The sequence below is a fragment of the Solanum tuberosum genome, unplaced genomic scaffold (assembly GCF_000226075.1).
Source record: "Solanum tuberosum cultivar DM 1-3 516 R44 unplaced genomic scaffold, SolTub_3.0 scf00024, whole genome shotgun sequence".
Lineage (NCBI taxonomy): Eukaryota > Viridiplantae > Streptophyta > Magnoliopsida > Solanales > Solanaceae > Solanum > Solanum tuberosum.
In genome coordinates, this window is record NW_006238950.1 from 1,185,929 (window position 1) to 1,205,047 (window position 19,119).

The 19,119-nt window shown below is 32.0% G+C and overlaps 1 protein-coding gene across 3 annotated transcripts; it reads right to left on the reverse strand.

Annotated features, from left to right (window-relative positions):
• Positions 1–887: 887 nt before the first annotated feature.
• LOC102600538 (beta-amyrin synthase-like) lies at positions 888–17,728 on the reverse strand. 3 transcript variants are annotated; one of them, XM_015306105.1, is made up of 18 exons: positions 17,487–17,728; positions 15,564–15,749; positions 15,393–15,482; positions 12,297–12,494; positions 11,734–11,818; positions 11,397–11,563; positions 11,033–11,221; positions 10,822–10,935; positions 10,510–10,629; positions 10,305–10,427; positions 10,096–10,194; positions 9,854–9,910; positions 9,657–9,703; positions 9,420–9,563; positions 9,161–9,338; positions 8,763–8,843; positions 8,612–8,695; positions 888–984 (listed from the first exon to the last, which is right to left on the reverse strand). In XM_015306105.1, exons 1-15 carry the CDS (start codon positions 17,685–17,687, stop codon positions 9,326–9,328), a joined length of 1,833 nt encoding a protein of 610 aa, XP_015161591.1. In that variant the 5' UTR covers positions 17,688–17,728; the 3' UTR covers positions 888–984; positions 8,612–8,695; positions 8,763–8,843; positions 9,161–9,325. The 3 variants fall into 3 exon arrangements, with proteins under 3 accessions (XP_015161591.1, XP_015161590.1, XP_015161592.1); XM_015306104.1 differs by lacking the exon at positions 888–984 and adding an exon at positions 8,111–8,374; XM_015306106.1 differs by lacking the exon at positions 888–984 and having other exon boundaries at positions 8,611–8,695.
• Between the last annotated feature and the right edge of the window lie 1,391 nt (positions 17,729–19,119).

The window sequence follows — 19,119 nt, forward strand, 5'->3', positions numbered from 1 at the left end:
TACTGTTTAGACGACTCCTTAAAGCAGAGCTTTAGTGGATCCGCTTAGTTATGATGTTTAAAATATATGACAATTCTGGCAGTGTGAGCAAGACATTGTGTCATCACATTGCTCATAATGATGGTTGTCAGTTAGAGAATCTCCCAATAGTATCAAAAGAGTATTTTTATCATATCACTTAATATGTTAGGTTCAGAGATAAGTAAGTATTTGTAAAGTTTAAATGATTTCACTCCTTTATTTCTTTACATTCAGTTGAGTATATATGTATATCTATTGCAGTCCTTTCATTCAGTCACTTCACTTCGACTATATTACATAATCGTACATTCAATGTACTGATGTTATTCCACATGCATCTTTTTATGATGCAGATAGAGGTGATCAGGATCATCAACAGGCTCTTCGTTGAGATCACTTTGCACTTCCCATTTGAGAGTTTTTGTGAGTCCTCCTTGCATTCCAGAGGGCCTCGTTTTTAATTTCAGTAGTTACTTTAGGGTGTCGAGGGTCTTGTCCCGATGTTCATGTTGAACTTAGATGCTTCATAGACTGCTAGAGTTGAGTTTTTTTTAGAAATTTATCCTTTAAAGTGTTTTGCGAATATTATATTTTGCTTAAATGAGTATTTGAGACAGTTGACTTATATTTTTCTCACTAAAGCTTTTAATATTCTTGAGTCAAATCTTTCGCTAAGCAGTCAGCCAGACTAAGGGTTCGCTTGGGAGCCACCAATGGTTCTCAAGTGCAGGCCACGTTAAGGGTATAGGCTCGGAGCGTGACAGTTACATCACTTACATTAACACAAGAAACAATAAACACCATTATTTATTTCTTAATATTAATTAATATAATATATATTTAGTTGTTTTCTGATGGTTCTAGGACATTTTTGTAGTATTCTGCCAAACCCCACAATGGAAATATATTTCTATATGCTGCATAATGCAACATGCAATTCTTCATGAAAACTCCAGTTATTTCCTGCACATATTTATGCAGCCAGATAAAAGTAATATTTTGATAAAACTGGTTTTAGCAAATCTTTGTTCTTTTAGCTACTCATTCTCATATCAGTGCTCAATACTACTCCCAATAAATATATATTCATGCTCAAATGTATAAAACATACTCTTACCCAATTTGAGGTAATTGCTCAAAATATCCTCTTAAAGAAGTAACTACTTTGAAATAACTATAAACTCAGTACTTGTTTAGAAATCAAAGTTACTCTTTTCTCAATGTAAATATGATAAATTTGGGAGTCAATAGTTCCCTTAAACTTTACTCAAAATTTCTCTTTAATCTTTCCTCAAAACTCCTCTTTACTTTCTCAGAAAATCAATTTAAGACAATTATTTGGTTAAAAAGATTCTCAATAATAACTCAATGAATACTCCAATAATAGGGTTCATGCTGAAAAATAGACATGAACAATCAACTCAAGAATCTCAATACATTATGTATAGAAAATCAAAAATTAGGAATAGAAACTTAGAATTCAACCACAAACTAATCACGAGTACTCAAAACTAAGGATAGACAACTCAGTCCATCATGATGATAGTCTTACATATTTGGGAAGAACCAAGTTCTAGGCGAAATTGACGAAATTCGAAGAACGCTAGAAACCCTTAGTTTTTTCTCCTCTTGAATCCTTGCTCTAAGTCTTTGAAGTGTTAAAGAATGTAAAAATTATTTTAACACTATTTATACCCTTAATTAGGTGAAAAAGGGTAGTGGTTTAGGCTTAGAAGAGGTGGGAAAAGACTAAACTATCCTTCCTCATATTTATGCACTCATATTCCTCATAAAATATGTAGCTAACATGGGTAAATGATCATACTTTTTAGATGATTTCTTATTGCATTCGAGCAGAGCTTTAGAGGATCCACTTAGTTGAGGTGTCCTATATCCGACAAGGTATAGGACAGTTCTGGCAGCGTGGGCAAGACGTTGTACCATCACGTTTCTCATAGTGATGATTGTTAGTTAGAGAATCTCCCTAATGGGTTAAAGCGTATTTTATTGTATTTTCTTATACATCCTTGAGTTAGCCAATTTTACTTGTAAAACTTTAAACATTCTATCTTTTACCTATGCTTTGAGTTGAGTTGAGATGAGTTGAGGTGAGTAGTTCTTCAGCCTTATGAGTTCAGTTATTTATTCATTCAGTTTTATTACACACTCGTACATTCAATGTACTGGTGTAATTCGACCTGCATCTTTTTATGATGCAGATATAGGTGTTCAGGGTCATTAACATGCACTTCGTTGACATCACTTTGCTCTCTAGAATTAGCTTTTTGTGAGCCTCCTTATATTCTGGAGGACTCTATTTTTCTTTTCAGTTTAGTCATTTCAGGGTGTCGTGGGTCTTATCCTGACATCCATGTTGAACTATAGAGGTTTCATATATAGATAGAGTCGAGGAGTCTCTTAGTACTTCCTTTTCCTTTGAGATGTTTCGCAAACTATTATTGTTGCATTTGTGGTGTGCATTTACCTCGTACATCGTAAATTGGTTATAAGTCATTAACCTTAAAATAAATTAGGCCATATTAGCTTAGCTAGGATTAACTAACATATTTGACTTTTAAGTTACACTTATAATTGATTCTATCAAAAAGGACAAAGAGAAAATTCAACCATCAGTGCAACCCAAAGAAAATATCGAAAAAAATTATGTAGATCCAATCCAAAGAAAAATAAATAACTAGAATTTACGCCCTAATCTTCTTATTAGGTCCTTGCAAAATTATTTTTGAAAATCACTTTTTCCAATTTATTTATGGGATAAAATAGGAAACCAAAATTAGAAAGAAAAAAAAGAGTTTAAACTAAAAAAAACAAGAAAATAAATAGAAAACATTTTTTTACGGTAGGACACATATGTCTACTCGTACAATTTTATACAAATTAAGCTTCTATTTGTGCACATCCAGAGTTGGATGACACAGATATTATGTGAAGACAAGTTAAATGACACATTTATATATTATACCTTAATTAATTTGCCTTTTATCCCTCTTCAACATAAGAAACAAAACGTTTAAAAATGGTTTAGATGAGGATAAAATAGGAAATCAAAATTAGAAAGAAAGAAAAGAGTTTAAACTAAAAAAATGCAAGAAAATAAATAAAAACATTTTTTTACGGTAGGACGCATGTGTCTACTCGTACAATTTTATACAAATTTAAGCGTCTATTTGTGCACAACCAAAGTTGGAGAGCATAGATATTATGTGAAGTCAAGTTAAATGACACATTTATATATTATACCTTAATTAATTTTCATTTCATCCCTCTTCAAAATAAGACATAAAACGTTTAAACAACTGTTCAGAAATTGTATAAGTGGGCTTTTGGCCATGAATATCAAATTTTATTTATTTTATTTGGAATCTTTAAAAGTTAGAGTCAAAGTTGAAAGGCATAATACATAAATATGCCCTTTGAACTTAGCTTCAATGGTTCATCTATGCCCTCCAACTTTGGATCGGAGCTCACAACTAGACACTTAAACTTGTATATAAAATGGAACGAATAGACACATTCATCTTATGTGGTGTTCTACATGACAATTTATGTCCACGTTGCATCATACATGTATTATGTCACGTAGGATGCTCGTGTCTACTTGTTCAATTTTATACAAATTTGAGTTTCTACTTGTATACACCCAAAATTGGAGGGTATAGAGGTCAACTAAAGCCAAGTTAAAATGTCTATTTATGTATTATGTCGGGTTGAAATTGTGTTTGGCCATACGTTTTACAAAAAAATATGTTGAAATACATATAACCTTTTAACTTGGCTTCATTTTATATTTATGCCCTCCAACTTTAGGTGTGCACAAGTATCATCTTGTGAGCTAACTTTTGAAACAAAGAGTAAAATATGATAATCACCTTAAGCTAACTCAATGTTGGCCCCTAGGTTATATAGTCCACCCTCAAATTGTCTAGGTGTTGTATTCTAGGTGTTTTGATGATCCTCACAAATGCAGGGACCCGGTCCCTAGCAGAGACGTGCTCCCTTCCAGATTCAAAATGGTGTAAAGCTGTCTTGTCGGGTTGGTTGATGAAAAGTGCAGCGTACTTCACCAATACGAAAGGCGGACGAGGTTGGTTGTTTCAGTGATCAAAACCTTTTTTGGTGACTGATATATACAACAATAAACAAAAAACATTATTCATTCAAAAAGAGAGAGAGCTAGCAAGTCTTTTCAAGAACTCACAAAGAAAACACTGCAAGGGACCTGGTCCCAGAAAGACTGCGAACGTGAAAGAGACGAAAAGATAGCTGTCAGAAATCTGCTAACTCTAATGTGGTTGGTGCACGTCTTTTTAGAGAAGCAGGCTCTCAGCCAATGGTGTTGTCCCAAGGGGTTTGCGTCCATTTGATATAGTCACTTCTCACAAGACACAAACTCAAGATTTGGCAAACAAAGATTTGAATTTCTGAAAATTCATAAGCTTACAAAGAGAAGGTCATCTTCAACAAGAACACATACAACAAGGGACCTGATCAACAGAAGAAGTGCTATTTGTGTGTGTTGTTGTTCTTGAGTGCTTGTAATGTTCTAAAGTTGTAGGATTTGTTTCACTCTTATAAGAAATGTTTCAAACTCTTGTGTGTAGTGAGGGTAAGAACATTTTTAGAGTTAACTTTTTGTCTTACGGTTTGAAGTCTATATTAATTAGTGATAGTTAATATAGTGGGCAATGGATGCATTGCTTTAGCTCGGTAAGTAATAGGAGTATTACTTAGTGTGGGACTAAGAGTTTGGTCTCATTGTTGTGGTTGTAATCTGTATTCACTTTTGCTTGAGATTAGTGAAAACAGTTGAAAATCCGTTGTGACAAGTCGTGGTTTTACTCCCTTGAGCAAGGAGGTTTCCACGTAAAACTCTTAAGTGTGATCTACATTGTGCTATTTATTTTCCGCACTTTAATTCTGTCTGAGGACCTGGTCCTCTAATCATTGGTGGACGCATACATTCCAGCACTAGGTCTATATGCTGAACGACGTTACTGACTCAAATTGATTGAAGAAATGAATTGCCATTTATTCATATAAAATCTTAAAGAACTCTCACTGCATGAGCTACCTTGATTGTGCGCCCAATATCCATTTTCTTAAACACTAAAACATACATAGGTGTGTTTGTTTGACTATGGATTGGAACTCGAGGAGGTTGTAACAATAATTATAATTCTGTCTCAATCTCAAATTATTCTGAATAAAAACAATAAACACAACCTAAAATATCCTAGGCGGCCAATTATAAACCAATATAATTTGACTTTTGAGAACTGTGCCTACCACAAACTTTCTACTATTTGTGTCTATAGACCGTAAACATTAAAAAAGTGCCTCAATTGGCCCATTTGTCCATGTGATATAGAATCATGATATGATATCATACTATGAAATCATGAGATGAAATTGAAGTTTTGTTTGGACATGCGTTATGAAATTCTTGTGTTGTATATTTTCTCATAAACATAAGAACCTCATAAGTTGTAAAACTATTAAAATAGCCTCAATTATTTATTCAATCTTACCAAATCATGATTTTTGGAGAATATGAGATTGCATGTCATGATATACGATCATGAGGTAGAATCAGCATAAAATCGCATGTCCAAACGTTGATTTCATCTCACGATTTCATATCGTGATATGGTATCACCAGGTCAAACGCCTACAACGAAATTTCACATCTTTCATTGCTGTCAAAATCTTTCCAAATTTTGCTATGATAGAAGTTATGAAGGGTAGAGGTAGGCCGAAGAAAAATATGAGTGGGAGGTGATTAGACAGGACACAACACAATTTTAATATACTGGGGACATTATCCTACATAAGAAGGTATGATAGACGATGATTATGATAGAAGGCTTGAGGACATTACCCTATATAAGAAGAATATGGTAGATGACGATTATGATAAAAGGCTAGTAGGTAGTCATGTGTTGTCGCACTTCATGTGTGAGGAGGCAGGGGCCTAACCTCTTCTCTCTTTCTCTTTATTACTAATATTATTTAGGAATCACATGATTTTTTTGTCCTTTGGTGTTTATTACTATATGTTGTTCATTTACTTTGTATCCTGCTAATATTTTTCATCTTATTTGCTAATAATCATGCTTCGAATTTCTTTTTTTCTTTTGAGACAAGTGTCTATCTAGAATAGGCTCTCTATCTTTCCAAGATAGTTATAAAGTGTGTATACATTCTATCCTCCTTAGATACTACATGTGAAATTTCACTAGATATGTTGTTATTGTAGACAAATATATATATCAACTTAACTTGAGGATCTATTGATCAAAACAACCTCTTTGTCCCTACTAAATACAAAGAGAAGGTCGGCATATATCCTCCTCCCTAAAACTCATTTATGGAACTATTCTAAGATATTGTTATTGTTATATGTCTTGACTCTTATTGGCGCATAAGTTTCATGAACTCGTCTTTGTTCATGACAAACGGTAGGGTTTGAATTTTGTGATATGCATCTAACTCGTACTTTTTAGAGAAATTAGTTCTAAGTCATTAACCTCAAAATAAATCAGGCCGTATTATCCTAGCTAGGATTAACATAAATATTGAGTAATTTCCCTAGATAGTCACCCATATTTGGGAAATTACCTAATAATATTACTTTTGTTTATTTTAGAACTACAATATCACCCAACTTTACATATTTTCGTCAAAATATACTTGACACAAAAAAATATTTTTCTCTCTTCTATGTCACGTTATTCCATTTTACTAATAATTAAAAATTTAACTTTTTAAATCAACCCATATGATATACTCTATAAAAATAATATTTACATAATGCAAAGTGAACATTTTTAAACAACTCACATTTGTTTTCTGTTATTACGATTAACACTAATTATTTATTCTAAATCATTCATTCTTTAAGTTCTTATAAAATGTGCAAGGTGAACATTAAAAACAAGTAAAAGTAAAAAAAAACAAAAAAGTGACGTTAGAGGACAATTTTCATGTACTCATAAAAAATCAAGAGTATTACAACTAACTCCTTTTACGGATATTTTTCTAGCAACTATTCCCTCTGTCCATTTTTATTTATTCATTACGTTACAAATAATTATTCATTTGTTACTTGTTTACTTTAGAAAATCAAGTGATAATTTATTACTTATTTCCTAATTTCACTCTTATTATTAATTATAGTCATTTGCCAATGCATTTTTTAAAATTGAAATTTATTATTTTAAAAAATTGATATAGTAAAATTATATTTATTATTTCTTAAGAGATATGTCAAATTAATACCGAACAAATAAAGATGTAAACATGGACAGAAGGGGTAGAAACTAAATTTTCCAGTTAAAAAGAATTAAAAAAATATTATAAAAAAAGAATAATATGACATGAAATCCCATTAAAAGTGTGCACTTTGCATGTTCTTTAAGAAATTAAAGAAGGAATGATTTGAGAAATGACTTAGAAAAATAATTAATGTTAAATGTAATAATAGAAAAAAAAAATGTCTCTCTCTTAATATGCTAAACTAAAAATGATAAATAATTAAGAAATTTTTTTTTACTGAATATAGCATATGAGTTATTTTTAAAAGCTAAATTTTTTAAGAAAAAATGAAAATGTGACATGTCATCCCAATAGGAGAGAGAATAATATTTTTTTTGTCAAGTATATTTTGAGAAAAATATGTAAAGTTAAGTGATATTGTAATCCTAAAATAAACATAAGTAATATTACTAGATAATTTCTCAGACATGATTAACTATCTAGGGAAATTCCTCCACAGATATTTGACTTTTAAGTCACACCTAGGATTGATTGATACAATCGAAAAGGACGAAGAGAATTTAATCATGAGTAACTTGCACATTAATTTATCCTTACGTATTCTTTTGTAATTTATATCCTATTTTATTTTTCTTAATGATTTTTACACTCTAATTTTCTTAGTTCCCTGCAAAATCATAAAAAGACATTTTTTTTCAATTTATTTATGAGTGTAATATATGAAACCAAAATTAGAAAGAAAAAAATTGTGTTTCACAAAAAAATATTATTTTTGTAATTTTCTTTATTCACAAATTATGTATATATACCAAATATTCAACAACAACCTAGGCTATGATTTTGGACATTGTTACATCACTTACATTAACACAAGAAACAATAAACTACCTTATTTATTTCTTAAGATATAACATAACATAATATATATTTATATTTAGTTGTGTTTTAATGGTAATAGGACATTTTTGCGGTATTCTGCCAATGCCCACAATGGAAATATATTTCTATATGCTGCATAATGCAACATGCAATTCTTCATGAAAGCTCCAGTTATTTCCTGCACATATTTATGAAGTCAGATAAAAGCAATTTTTTGATAAAACTAATTTTAGTTATCTCCGTTTTTTTGGATATTGTTTTGCCAGTTTTTGAAAGAACTTACTTCGTTATACTATCAAACATATACGACCAGATTATTTGAGTGGACTATATGAATCATCTGTCCTTTTTGTTTAAATACAGTCTACTTCATTCTAGTCTCCTCTGTTTAGCTTGTAATTTGCAGAAAAACTACCTGTTGTGGGAAGTCACCAACTTCCAGCTGAGAATTAATCAACAGCCTTGCCGCATGGTGGAGGGGCCTTGGATCTCTATCAACCTGTCCAAATAGGAAAATTTGTGAAATAAATTACAGCATTTACTAATGGAAAACAAAAGGAATTAACCTGGCCAGAGTGAATCAATCCCATCAATGCCCATGAAGTTTGTACAAGATTTGAGTGATCTGTCTCAAGCTCTCGGTATACCTATTTGATCAAATACAAATCCGAGTCACAGTTACCTTTTCTCTTTATACTTAAATTATTCAGTATTAGAATGAAACGGTTCCAAATGGAGTAGGATGGATGCATGTCCAGAGTACAAATAACCTATGTTGCTCAGACTCGCCAAAAAGGTTGCTGCACCCATGTCGGACGGTCCAAAAATGCACTACTTTTGGAGGATTCGACACGCACCAAGTGACATTCTGAGCAACATAGCATAAATCGACCTCAACAGTGCACAAACTGAGACATAGGTGTTGTTATTCTTGTTTTTCGTAGCTTTTTGGCTTTTACATTACCTTGTCTGGACAAGAATGGTAGCTTTCTCCCCAACCGCCATCAGACCTTTGTGTTCGTAACAGAAATTCGACGCCTTTACGAACGGCTGCAGAGTTGTTGTAACTCTTGCCTGCTACAGCAAGTCCTCCAAGAGCATACCAGGAGGCATAAGTGAAGCACACACCTCAGCAACCATACCTGTATGTTGACACGATTAATCATTTCATATGTATCGATACAGAAGAAAGTTTAAGGGCTCACAAGAGAAATATCATATACCATGAACCATCAAGTTTCTGCACATCTTCAAAATATTTAACAGCATTATCAATAAAATTGTCAATCTCTGTGGTTCGGTGTCCAGGATATAGCTTTTTAAACAAAACAAATGCTTGGATTGATGAGCCAGTGCACTCAACATACCTGGATTGAAATGTAATCAGTATGAAGCAATATAATGGAGACTAGCAATGGGAAAAAAGCTAAAGGGAAAGAGAGAAACTAGAGACGTCTTACTCATGCTCAATGACAATGTCCGCAAAAAATTCAGTAGGATTGAGCAACTGTCAATGAATAAAACAGAACAAGAAAGTTAAATATTCAGGGTCTGGATGACTGTAGAAGAAGTTGAAGTTTTTAACAACCTTGAAATGAAGCACTTAGATAAAATTCCTACATCGTGAATCTCAAACTCATATGATTATTTTACTTACCTCCAAATACTCTGAGGCCCCTGCAGGCTCCCATGCTGCTAAACCCCCATTTTTGCTCTGTAATTTTATTTCAAATGAATCTCAATATTACTAGAAATGAGCCAAATCACGAATGACTAAACTCAGAAAAGATGAATTTAAGGTAGCCATGTGTTAAAGGTTTCGCTTGGAATTTTCGTACAATCAGCAGACAACTTCAGATTAAATGACCAATGATTTTAGACACATTTCTCAGGTTTTACCTGTAAGGAAAGAATAACATCCACTGAGTCATACAGTCGTGCAGGTTCGATCGCCACACCAACTAATTCAGAAGGCATTGTAGAGAACAAAAGGCAGCACTAGAGAAACCAAATTAAGAAGATATCAGGCAATCTACTAGCATTATCATCTTTTTACTTTTCAGTAATTACAAGAAGTGTGAATCTTATTTCATTGAATGGTTAGATACCTTTAATGCTTCGGCAGTGGTATCAGATACTTGCCATCCATGATCTTGATCCGAAAAAGTCCACGATCCTTTTGAGATATGCCGATACATCCCTTTAAAATCACCAGAAGGATTGTCCTTCACCTAGCAAGAAGTCACTTACATTAATAAGGTCCATATTTTGAGAGAGCTGTTATGCTCATGAATCATGATTTAAACATCCAACCTGAGATTCTTTTATGAAGTCATGCCCTTTTCTAAGAGTATCTAATATCTCATCATTCATCTCACTGGCCAATAATGCTTGAATTGCGAAACTAGTATCCCATACTTGACTACCGAAACTCTGCAATTCAATGACAAACACTAATCAATTTCAGTAAAAATTGTTGCATCACTTCAGAATAGGAGAAGGGGCAAGTTCTTTTTATTTTACAAACACGCGTTAAGTGTTAAAGAAATCCTATTTCTTAACTCATTGTGGTTGGTGAAATAGTATGATTTCCTTGCTTACAAAAAACAATTTGGATCAACCAACCTGCATTTTCATTCCATCTTCAGCTACCCATAAATAATCTGGAATCCGAGCAAGATGTTTTTTGAAATAACTGCCATTTGGATCCTCAACCCAACAAGCAAGCATACACAATACCTACACCATCCATATGTTACATAAGTGTCAAACGATTGAAGTCGATAAGAAAATGCAGGTATTTTGTAATCTGTCCAAAATGAATAAGTTGTCATACTTTATTAACACATCCAATGGTGATGTATCGGCTATTCTCGTCTTCATAATGTATATGTTTCATGGTAACTTCAAGAGCTTTATTTCTCAGCTTGTTGAAAGGCCAATGAGTCAATAGAGGCTCGGTACACATGTAGAGACTGTCCCACATCAAATCTTGAACCCATGGATGAGGGTAGTAGAGATCCTCCTGCAGCAACAAGTTTGTGTGTGAGCATTTGTAGAAAATAATAAGATATCTATGCCAACTTCAACACTGAGGACTCATTTGGTCTGTAGACAGTTTTAAAGGGATAAATACTATCAAATATTATGTCGAGATATTTTTCTAGTCTCGTTAATCAAACGACCCTTGATAGTCTTACCTTTGCACATAGATGGCGTACTTTTTTCCAGTTAATTTCATTGTATGGTTGATCATATAACTCTTCCCTCAATCGTAAAATGAGAGGCGTGATTGGACCAACAAATCTCTTCCCGTAGAGATAAGACATTGGCATGTAGACCATTCGACTGTAACACCACATTTTTGCTGCATTTAAATTAAGAGTCAAAACACTTGGAAGATCAATATATCGACACCAATAGAGAACGGCATCAACCAGAAAACATTACATAGCAAATCCCTAAAATTAATATCTACAACGAAATGAACCGACTATTTTAGGATGCATATGCATGAGCAATGAAAAAAAGACCAACCTGGATGCACGGGAAGAAAAGATGGAAGAATCCAAAACTCAGGAGGCATTGGATTGGTTCCTAACCACTCAAAAGCTCCTAGAATCTGAATGAGAAGAAAGAGGATTTATCAGCAAGCAGTAGCGGAGCCAGAAATTTTAATAAGGGGGTTCAAAATCTGAGAAGTAAACACACGAACTAGTGGAAGGGGGTTCGACATCTATTATACATACCTAAAAAATAATTTTAACCATGTATAAATAGTAATATTTTTTGCCGAGGGGTTCGGATGAACCCCTCATTATATGCTGCCTCCGCCCCTGTCAGCAAGAAGGCATTAACATGACACTACAAGGTTTAGTACTTGAATGATATAATTTAACTAGTTTCCCTTATATTACTAACCATAAGAAAGAACTTTTGCAAAATCAGGTCACCTAAATGATAACTTCAATTAACCGTCCACAATAAGTGCAGAGGCATGCATGTAGTATATAACCAATAAGTTCAACAACAGTGTATATAACTTAAATCCTACTATAATATACATTCTTCTAAAAAGTTATAAGGTTATCTAATCATACCGAGAGCCATGTTTTCCCCCAAGAAGGAATTGCAGTGACACTACCATGATCAAGAATCCATTTCCTTGCTCTAGCACACGCATTATTTTCACCGCCATCTGGTTCTTCTCCAAGGATCCTCATGCATATGTAACTCAGTGATGTACTGAACATAGTACTGTGACCTTCAATGTGCAAACCCCATCCCCCATCTTCATTCTGAAACGTCATCAACAATTTAGAAATGAGTTTAACTTCAAAATGCTGACAGTGTAAACCAGTGGAGGAGCCACCTTATGCTAAGGGGTGTCATTGACACTCCTTCCTGGAAAATTATATTGTTTAGCTAAGTTAAAATTTTAGTTTTATGTGTATATGCTATGGGGGTATTTGGCCATGAAAATTGTGGGTATATTTAAAAAAAAGTAGTTTTTGTTTTAAAGTGTTACAAAATATATGTATATTTGTTTCTTGATATTGTACAAAGATATAGATAAATAGCACATCATCTCCAACCCATGTAGCACTATTTTTTGTGTAATCAACTCCAACCCACTGCACCAAATTTTACACCAAAAAGGAATATTTTTCTCTCTCTTCATTATTATATAATTATTATTTCTTAATTTCATTTATATTTTCTTATTTCATAAAACAAATTCTTTCTAAAACTTTCACCATATATAATTCATATTATTTCCTTTTATAATCGTTTAATATAAAATTATTTTGTACCATAATTTTTTAATAATATAAATTGCTAGCAAATATTATACATTCTACATAATAATGTATAATACAAATAAATGTGAAATCATTAATGAAATACAATCAAATAAACATTACATAATTGGAAAAAATATTTTAAATTCTACATAAATATTCAACTTTCAAGATCACTACGGTGCTCCCATAAATGTTCGATTAAGGCATTCCGTAGTTCAAAATGAGCAATGTTTGCATTTTTAATTTTTGTGAAGGTTAATTGTAGTTATATCAAATTATAATTTATAGTAGAATTAACATAAATTTAATTTTTTTAAAAGTCATATATAGAAAAATTAATTTATACAAAGCTAAATTTTATATCTAAAATTAATATTATAAAAATATTACATAAAAAATAATTAAATATACAAGAGATTTAATTAAACATACAATTTATATAATGTTTAATTAAAAGTTTGTATAATGAAATAATATTAAAATATACAAAAAGTGAATTGGTGAGATGAATAGTGTTACACCAAATTTGGTGTAACACTATTCACACACCAAATTTGGTGTAAAAATTGGTGTGGGTTGGAGCTCAAAACACCAAATTTGTAAAATTTGGTGTAAATTTGGTGTTGGGTTGGAGATGGTCTTAGGATTTCCTCTTTAGTTCTTAGTTAGCTTGTATTTATACATGTTTACCTATTGAATAATATACAAGTTATTCTCTCCAATTCCTTGCACAAAGTGAAAAATGATATCTGAAAATTGGAGTTGTAATTGGCTATAAATACTGTGAGAAATATCGGGAAAAATTATTGAATTGTGTATCTACATTATTACATTGAGACTTTATTTATAGACACTAAATTAGACTCATTTTCCAACCAGGATACTACATTATAATTTTTTTTCAAGTAGGATTTTATATTCCATTCTTGTCCCTACTCCTATTCTAACACTCTCTCTCGAGTTGGTGCATGCAGGTCATATGTACAAAGCTTGTTACAAATGTGATTAATACGAGGACCAATGAGGGACTTGGTAAATGTAAGGAATGCTTTGGATGTCTAGAGGTTGCTAGACCTTGAGGTGGTGTTGGTTTTTGCACAACACTGACGAAATGTAAAACTATGTAAGTCATATATGAGGAGTCACTGAAAAGATGCACGGCGTTGCGCAACTCATATATGCTACACAAATCAAATATGAAAAAGTATTCACCGAAAAGATAAACAGTGCTACGCAAATTAGATAAGAGAAAGTATTCATTGAAAAGATAAATAGTGCTATGCAAATTAGATATGAGAAAGTAGTCACTGACAAGATGCACTATGTTACACAATCAGATATGAGAAAGTAGTCACCGGAAAGATGCACAGTGCTACGCAAATCGGATCAAAGAAGCCACCGGAAAGAAGCAAGTGACAACTTTCCTTGTCCCGAATGCTTCTCAAATCAATCTTTTTCAGCATGATTATTTTTTGACCAGACAGACGACATATATGAGTCATACCCCTCGCGGATCTAAGAAGCCACCAAAAAGAAGCAAGGTGACTACTTTTCTTGTCCTGAATGCTTCTCAAATCAGTCTTTTTCAGTATGATTTTTTTGGCAGCATATATGAGTCATGTCCCCCGCTGGCAGTTTGATTCTCTATCAGAATCGTAGAAGCTCTAATGCCATGTGAAAAATATAGAGAAAAATATTATTGAATTGTGTATCTACATTATTATATTAAGACCCTATTTATAGATACTATATTAGACTCTCTTTCGAACTAGGACATTATTTTACATTACAATCATTTTTCAAGTAGATTGTATATACTATTCTTGTTCTAACAAATACAAATTAGAGTTGGTTTTTAAATTTTTGTGAGTAATTTGAAGTGGAAAAAAAAGTGAAACCAACTCTTTTGTGTTTTCGAATTCCTAAAAGTTAAACTCCGGATTTTATGGACAAATGTTTTTTAGGGAGTTGACTGCAAAAAAAAGTATGGCCAAACACGCTCTATATGTTGAGTCCCCTTATTTATTTATTTTTTACTTGTGTCTAATTTTATATCTTTTAGACGAGAGGAAGTTGCTCGAATAGTAAGCACCCCTCACTTTCAACCCGAAGGTTGCGAGTTCGAGTCACCAAGGGAGAAAAAGGGGTGGGAGCTCCTAGGGAGGGTAAAAAAAAAAATTATATCTTTTAGTACCCTCGATAAAATTTCCGACTCCACCACGAGCTGTCCAGTGTGTATGGTATCTTGAGATGATAACATAAAGATGCAGCTATAACCGGCTAAAAAGTTTAACTTATACACATGTCATTGTAATTAAGTTAAATTCTTCAAAAATCTGCAAAGTTAATTTTGATTGAGCAGTATAGTCATTGTGACATTACGTCATATACCTGGTGACAGTAAATATACCGGAGAATTTCCTTACGATGCTCAGCTGGTAAAACAGTATTAAGATGTCCAGTGATATACAGACACATAACCTGAATTTTGAAGGGGGACAATAGCTTTAGCAGTTCCAATTTGTTAAAAAGAATTTTACAAATCCAAATGAAAAAACTTACAAGAGGTGGAAGAAAGAAGAGAGGACCGGAATTTTCAGCAGGCCAATGGCCATCAGTAGCCTGTAAAGCTGAGAAGAAATTAACAGATCTGCGCAAAGCAATTGTGGCAATTTCTTCGCTAATTTCTTCACCTTCTTCTAACTTTACTGCTCCAATTCTCTGTTTGAAATTCTTCTCTCCCAGAAACTGCACACATATTGTGTTGAGACGCAGGGGATTTGAACAACCAAATATTATTTTCCAGGAGTTGAACTACCATATCACTAAACAAAGACACAAGAGCATGTCCTTTCCATGAAAATCAAGAGACCTCATTTCAATTTTTTATTCAAATTAATTTATGGTTGTTGAAAGAGGTTGAAAATATTATCACCATTGATGATGGATAAAGCTTCAAGCATAAAAGTAGGTCTGCAATTGAATCGAAAATTTCGAACTCAAATTGTTTTGTTATTGTTGAAAGGAGTTGAAAATGCTACCACCATTAATGAACAAAGCTTCAAGCTTTAAAGTGGTCTACAATCAAATTGAAAATTTCGAGCTAAAATCATTTTTTCATGGTAAGGGGATTAGAAATATTCTTGAAATAGATTCTCATCAATTGAAATAGATACAATATAATTTTCATTACGATTTTGATTTACTAAGCCAGAAAGAACAAAACTACAATTCATCATAGTTATAATGGATTCAAGCTTATATGTAACGAGTACAGGAGGAAACTTGTTTAGTGCCCATAAGCTCAGTGAAGTGCAATAGTTCATGAGAGAGTCATCAAATTCCCTAAACCCCCCATCAGACTTCACTTAGGCATGGCTATGGCACAAAAATATACATAGATTTTCAGACAAAAATAAAAAATTATTGCAAAGATTTCTTAATTTACTTTGTTGTTTTCTTTTTTTGTAGATTTTTTTTTTCCAGATTCAACGAGAAGGAGAATGGATCCAAAGCAACGAAATTGAAATCACTGGCAAAGGGTTTCAAGAATTTCATGTCGCCATCTATTTCAGCTTCTTCCAAGATTGCTCAATCCCCTACAAAGAAAATCTCGGTGGAAAGAAACAATCTGATTTAGGAAATTAGATGGCTGAATGAAAGTGAATTCTTTTTGGGGGTTTTGGGTTATAATTTGGGTGTTTGTGTTAAGTTATTTGGGTGGGTTTTTAATTATGTATAAAAATCAAATAAATTTCGGGCACGTCTTTAAGATTGAGACACGTGTCTCTCCGTTAGTCCAAAGGGTATATACACCCAAAAATTAGATAATAAGGATATCAATGTCCTGAAAGTATGATGGAGGGGTATTAACATACCATTTATGATAATTCGAAGTATATTTGTCTTAATTCCTTTTTTCAAATAATGGCATGATGAATATGACATAAATGAGTCAATCTTTTTAACTTATGACATAAATGAGCATTCACTAAAAGTTTGATGACATATTAAAAAAAATTTCTTTAATTTATTTATAAAAATAAAAATATTTTATGAAATAGACTACAAACTAATAATATTTTATAAGTGATAAAACTAATTTCCTAAACATTTTAAAATGGTCTGAACCAATAAATGAATCTAGATGACTTAAACAATTGACTTATTTCACTTTGTCTAATATTGATCAAGTTTTAATTTATCATAATTTGATTAATTACCAAACAAAACTAAAACTAAATCTCTTTTTGATAAAAGAAACTTGACGAATCAATTTGGCGACATATATAGTTATTTCAAAAGATAAGTCAAACTTATAGACGGGATAAACTTGGACAGGTCAAGATGGTTGAGTTAGTTAATGAGCAAATAACTAACTCGTGAACTTAAACAAATTGCACTAATCATATTGTTGTGAACTAATTTTATAATCTTAATCTTCAAGAAAATCAAATAGAAAATAGAAGATAGTCAGTTATAAACCTGCATTCTCCAAAGCAGATCGCTACTGGGCTTGACTTTATAGCGATTGATCCAAAATTGTTGACGAACCTCTTTAATCGCGGCTCGTTCTTCTATCGTTCCAGCATTTGGGTCGAACTCCCATGTTTGTCGCCCAACGTAGTTATTTGTGTTGTATAAATATGATACATCTTGCCCTTTAGCAATATTCAATTTCCACATTCTTGATTACTTCTTTTAGTTACAAGGTTTACAATTAAGTGATATCAATGAAATCTCACACATAATATAGATGTGAGTTTAAATTATTCAAGGTGGAGCCCACAGTGCAACAATAGGTGAATGATGATCACTTGAATATTCTCAAAAAAAAAAAATGTATTTATTCCGCTTTAATTTATGAGGTTTACAATTAAGTGATATCAATGAAATCTCACACATGATATACATGTGAGTTTAAATTATTCAAGGTGGAGCCCACAGTGCAACAATAGGTGAATGATGATCACTTGAATATTCTCAAAAAAAAAAAATGTATTTATTCCGCTTTAATTTATGAGGTTTACAATTAAGTGATATCAATGAAATCTCACACATGATATACATGTGAGTTTAAATTATTCAAGGTGGAGCCCACAGTGCAACAATAGGTGAATGATGATCACTTGAATATTCTCAAAAAAAAAATGTATTTATTTCGCTTTAATTTATGTAACATTTTATCTTTATTAGTTCGTTAAAAAAGGATATATTTATACATTAACTAATAATTTAACTTCAAACTCCCAATTTAACCTTTAAAGGCTTGTTGTTCAAAAGTATAACATGACTCATATACAACATATATCTATATCTATATCTATATATATATATATATATATATATATATATATATATATATATATATATATATATATATATATATATATATATATATATATATATATATATATATATATATATATATATATATATATATATATATATATATATATATATATATATATATATATATATATATATATATATATATATATATATATATATATATATATATATATATATATATATATAATTATTTTAATATAAACTCACCTCTTGAGGTTGATTTTATTAATTAAACATATATATATATAGAATAATATAGAAGTAATACAAGATACAGAACGATAAAAAGAAAAAGAAAACTATGCTCCCTATTTTAATATAGAATTTCCCTATTTTATCATTCTAGAAGATACCAATAAATAAGGCAAAACAAAAAGTTACAGAAAATACAGAAATAAAAAGTTACAGAAAATACAGAAAGTTACAGAAAATACAACAGATTTTAGATAACAGAAATCACAGAACTAATACAGAATAACAGAGTCGTAGAATAGCAGAATAGCAAAAATTCAGATTTTTGTAAATCCTACTCAGTACTCCCTCTTACTCGTGTCTGGTCATGTTTATCTCATATATATCCTGTTTTTCCCCTTTTTTTTCTTTCTTATGTTACTACCCCGTTCATCTCTTCCCTTTAACCTGTATTCTTAAAAACTTCTTCATTAACCCCACCCCGGAGATGGCAAACAAGACGTTCTGTGATTTTTGCGGACATTTTTAAGGCCTTAGAAACATCCTAGGAATTTACAGGTTAATCCATCGTTGT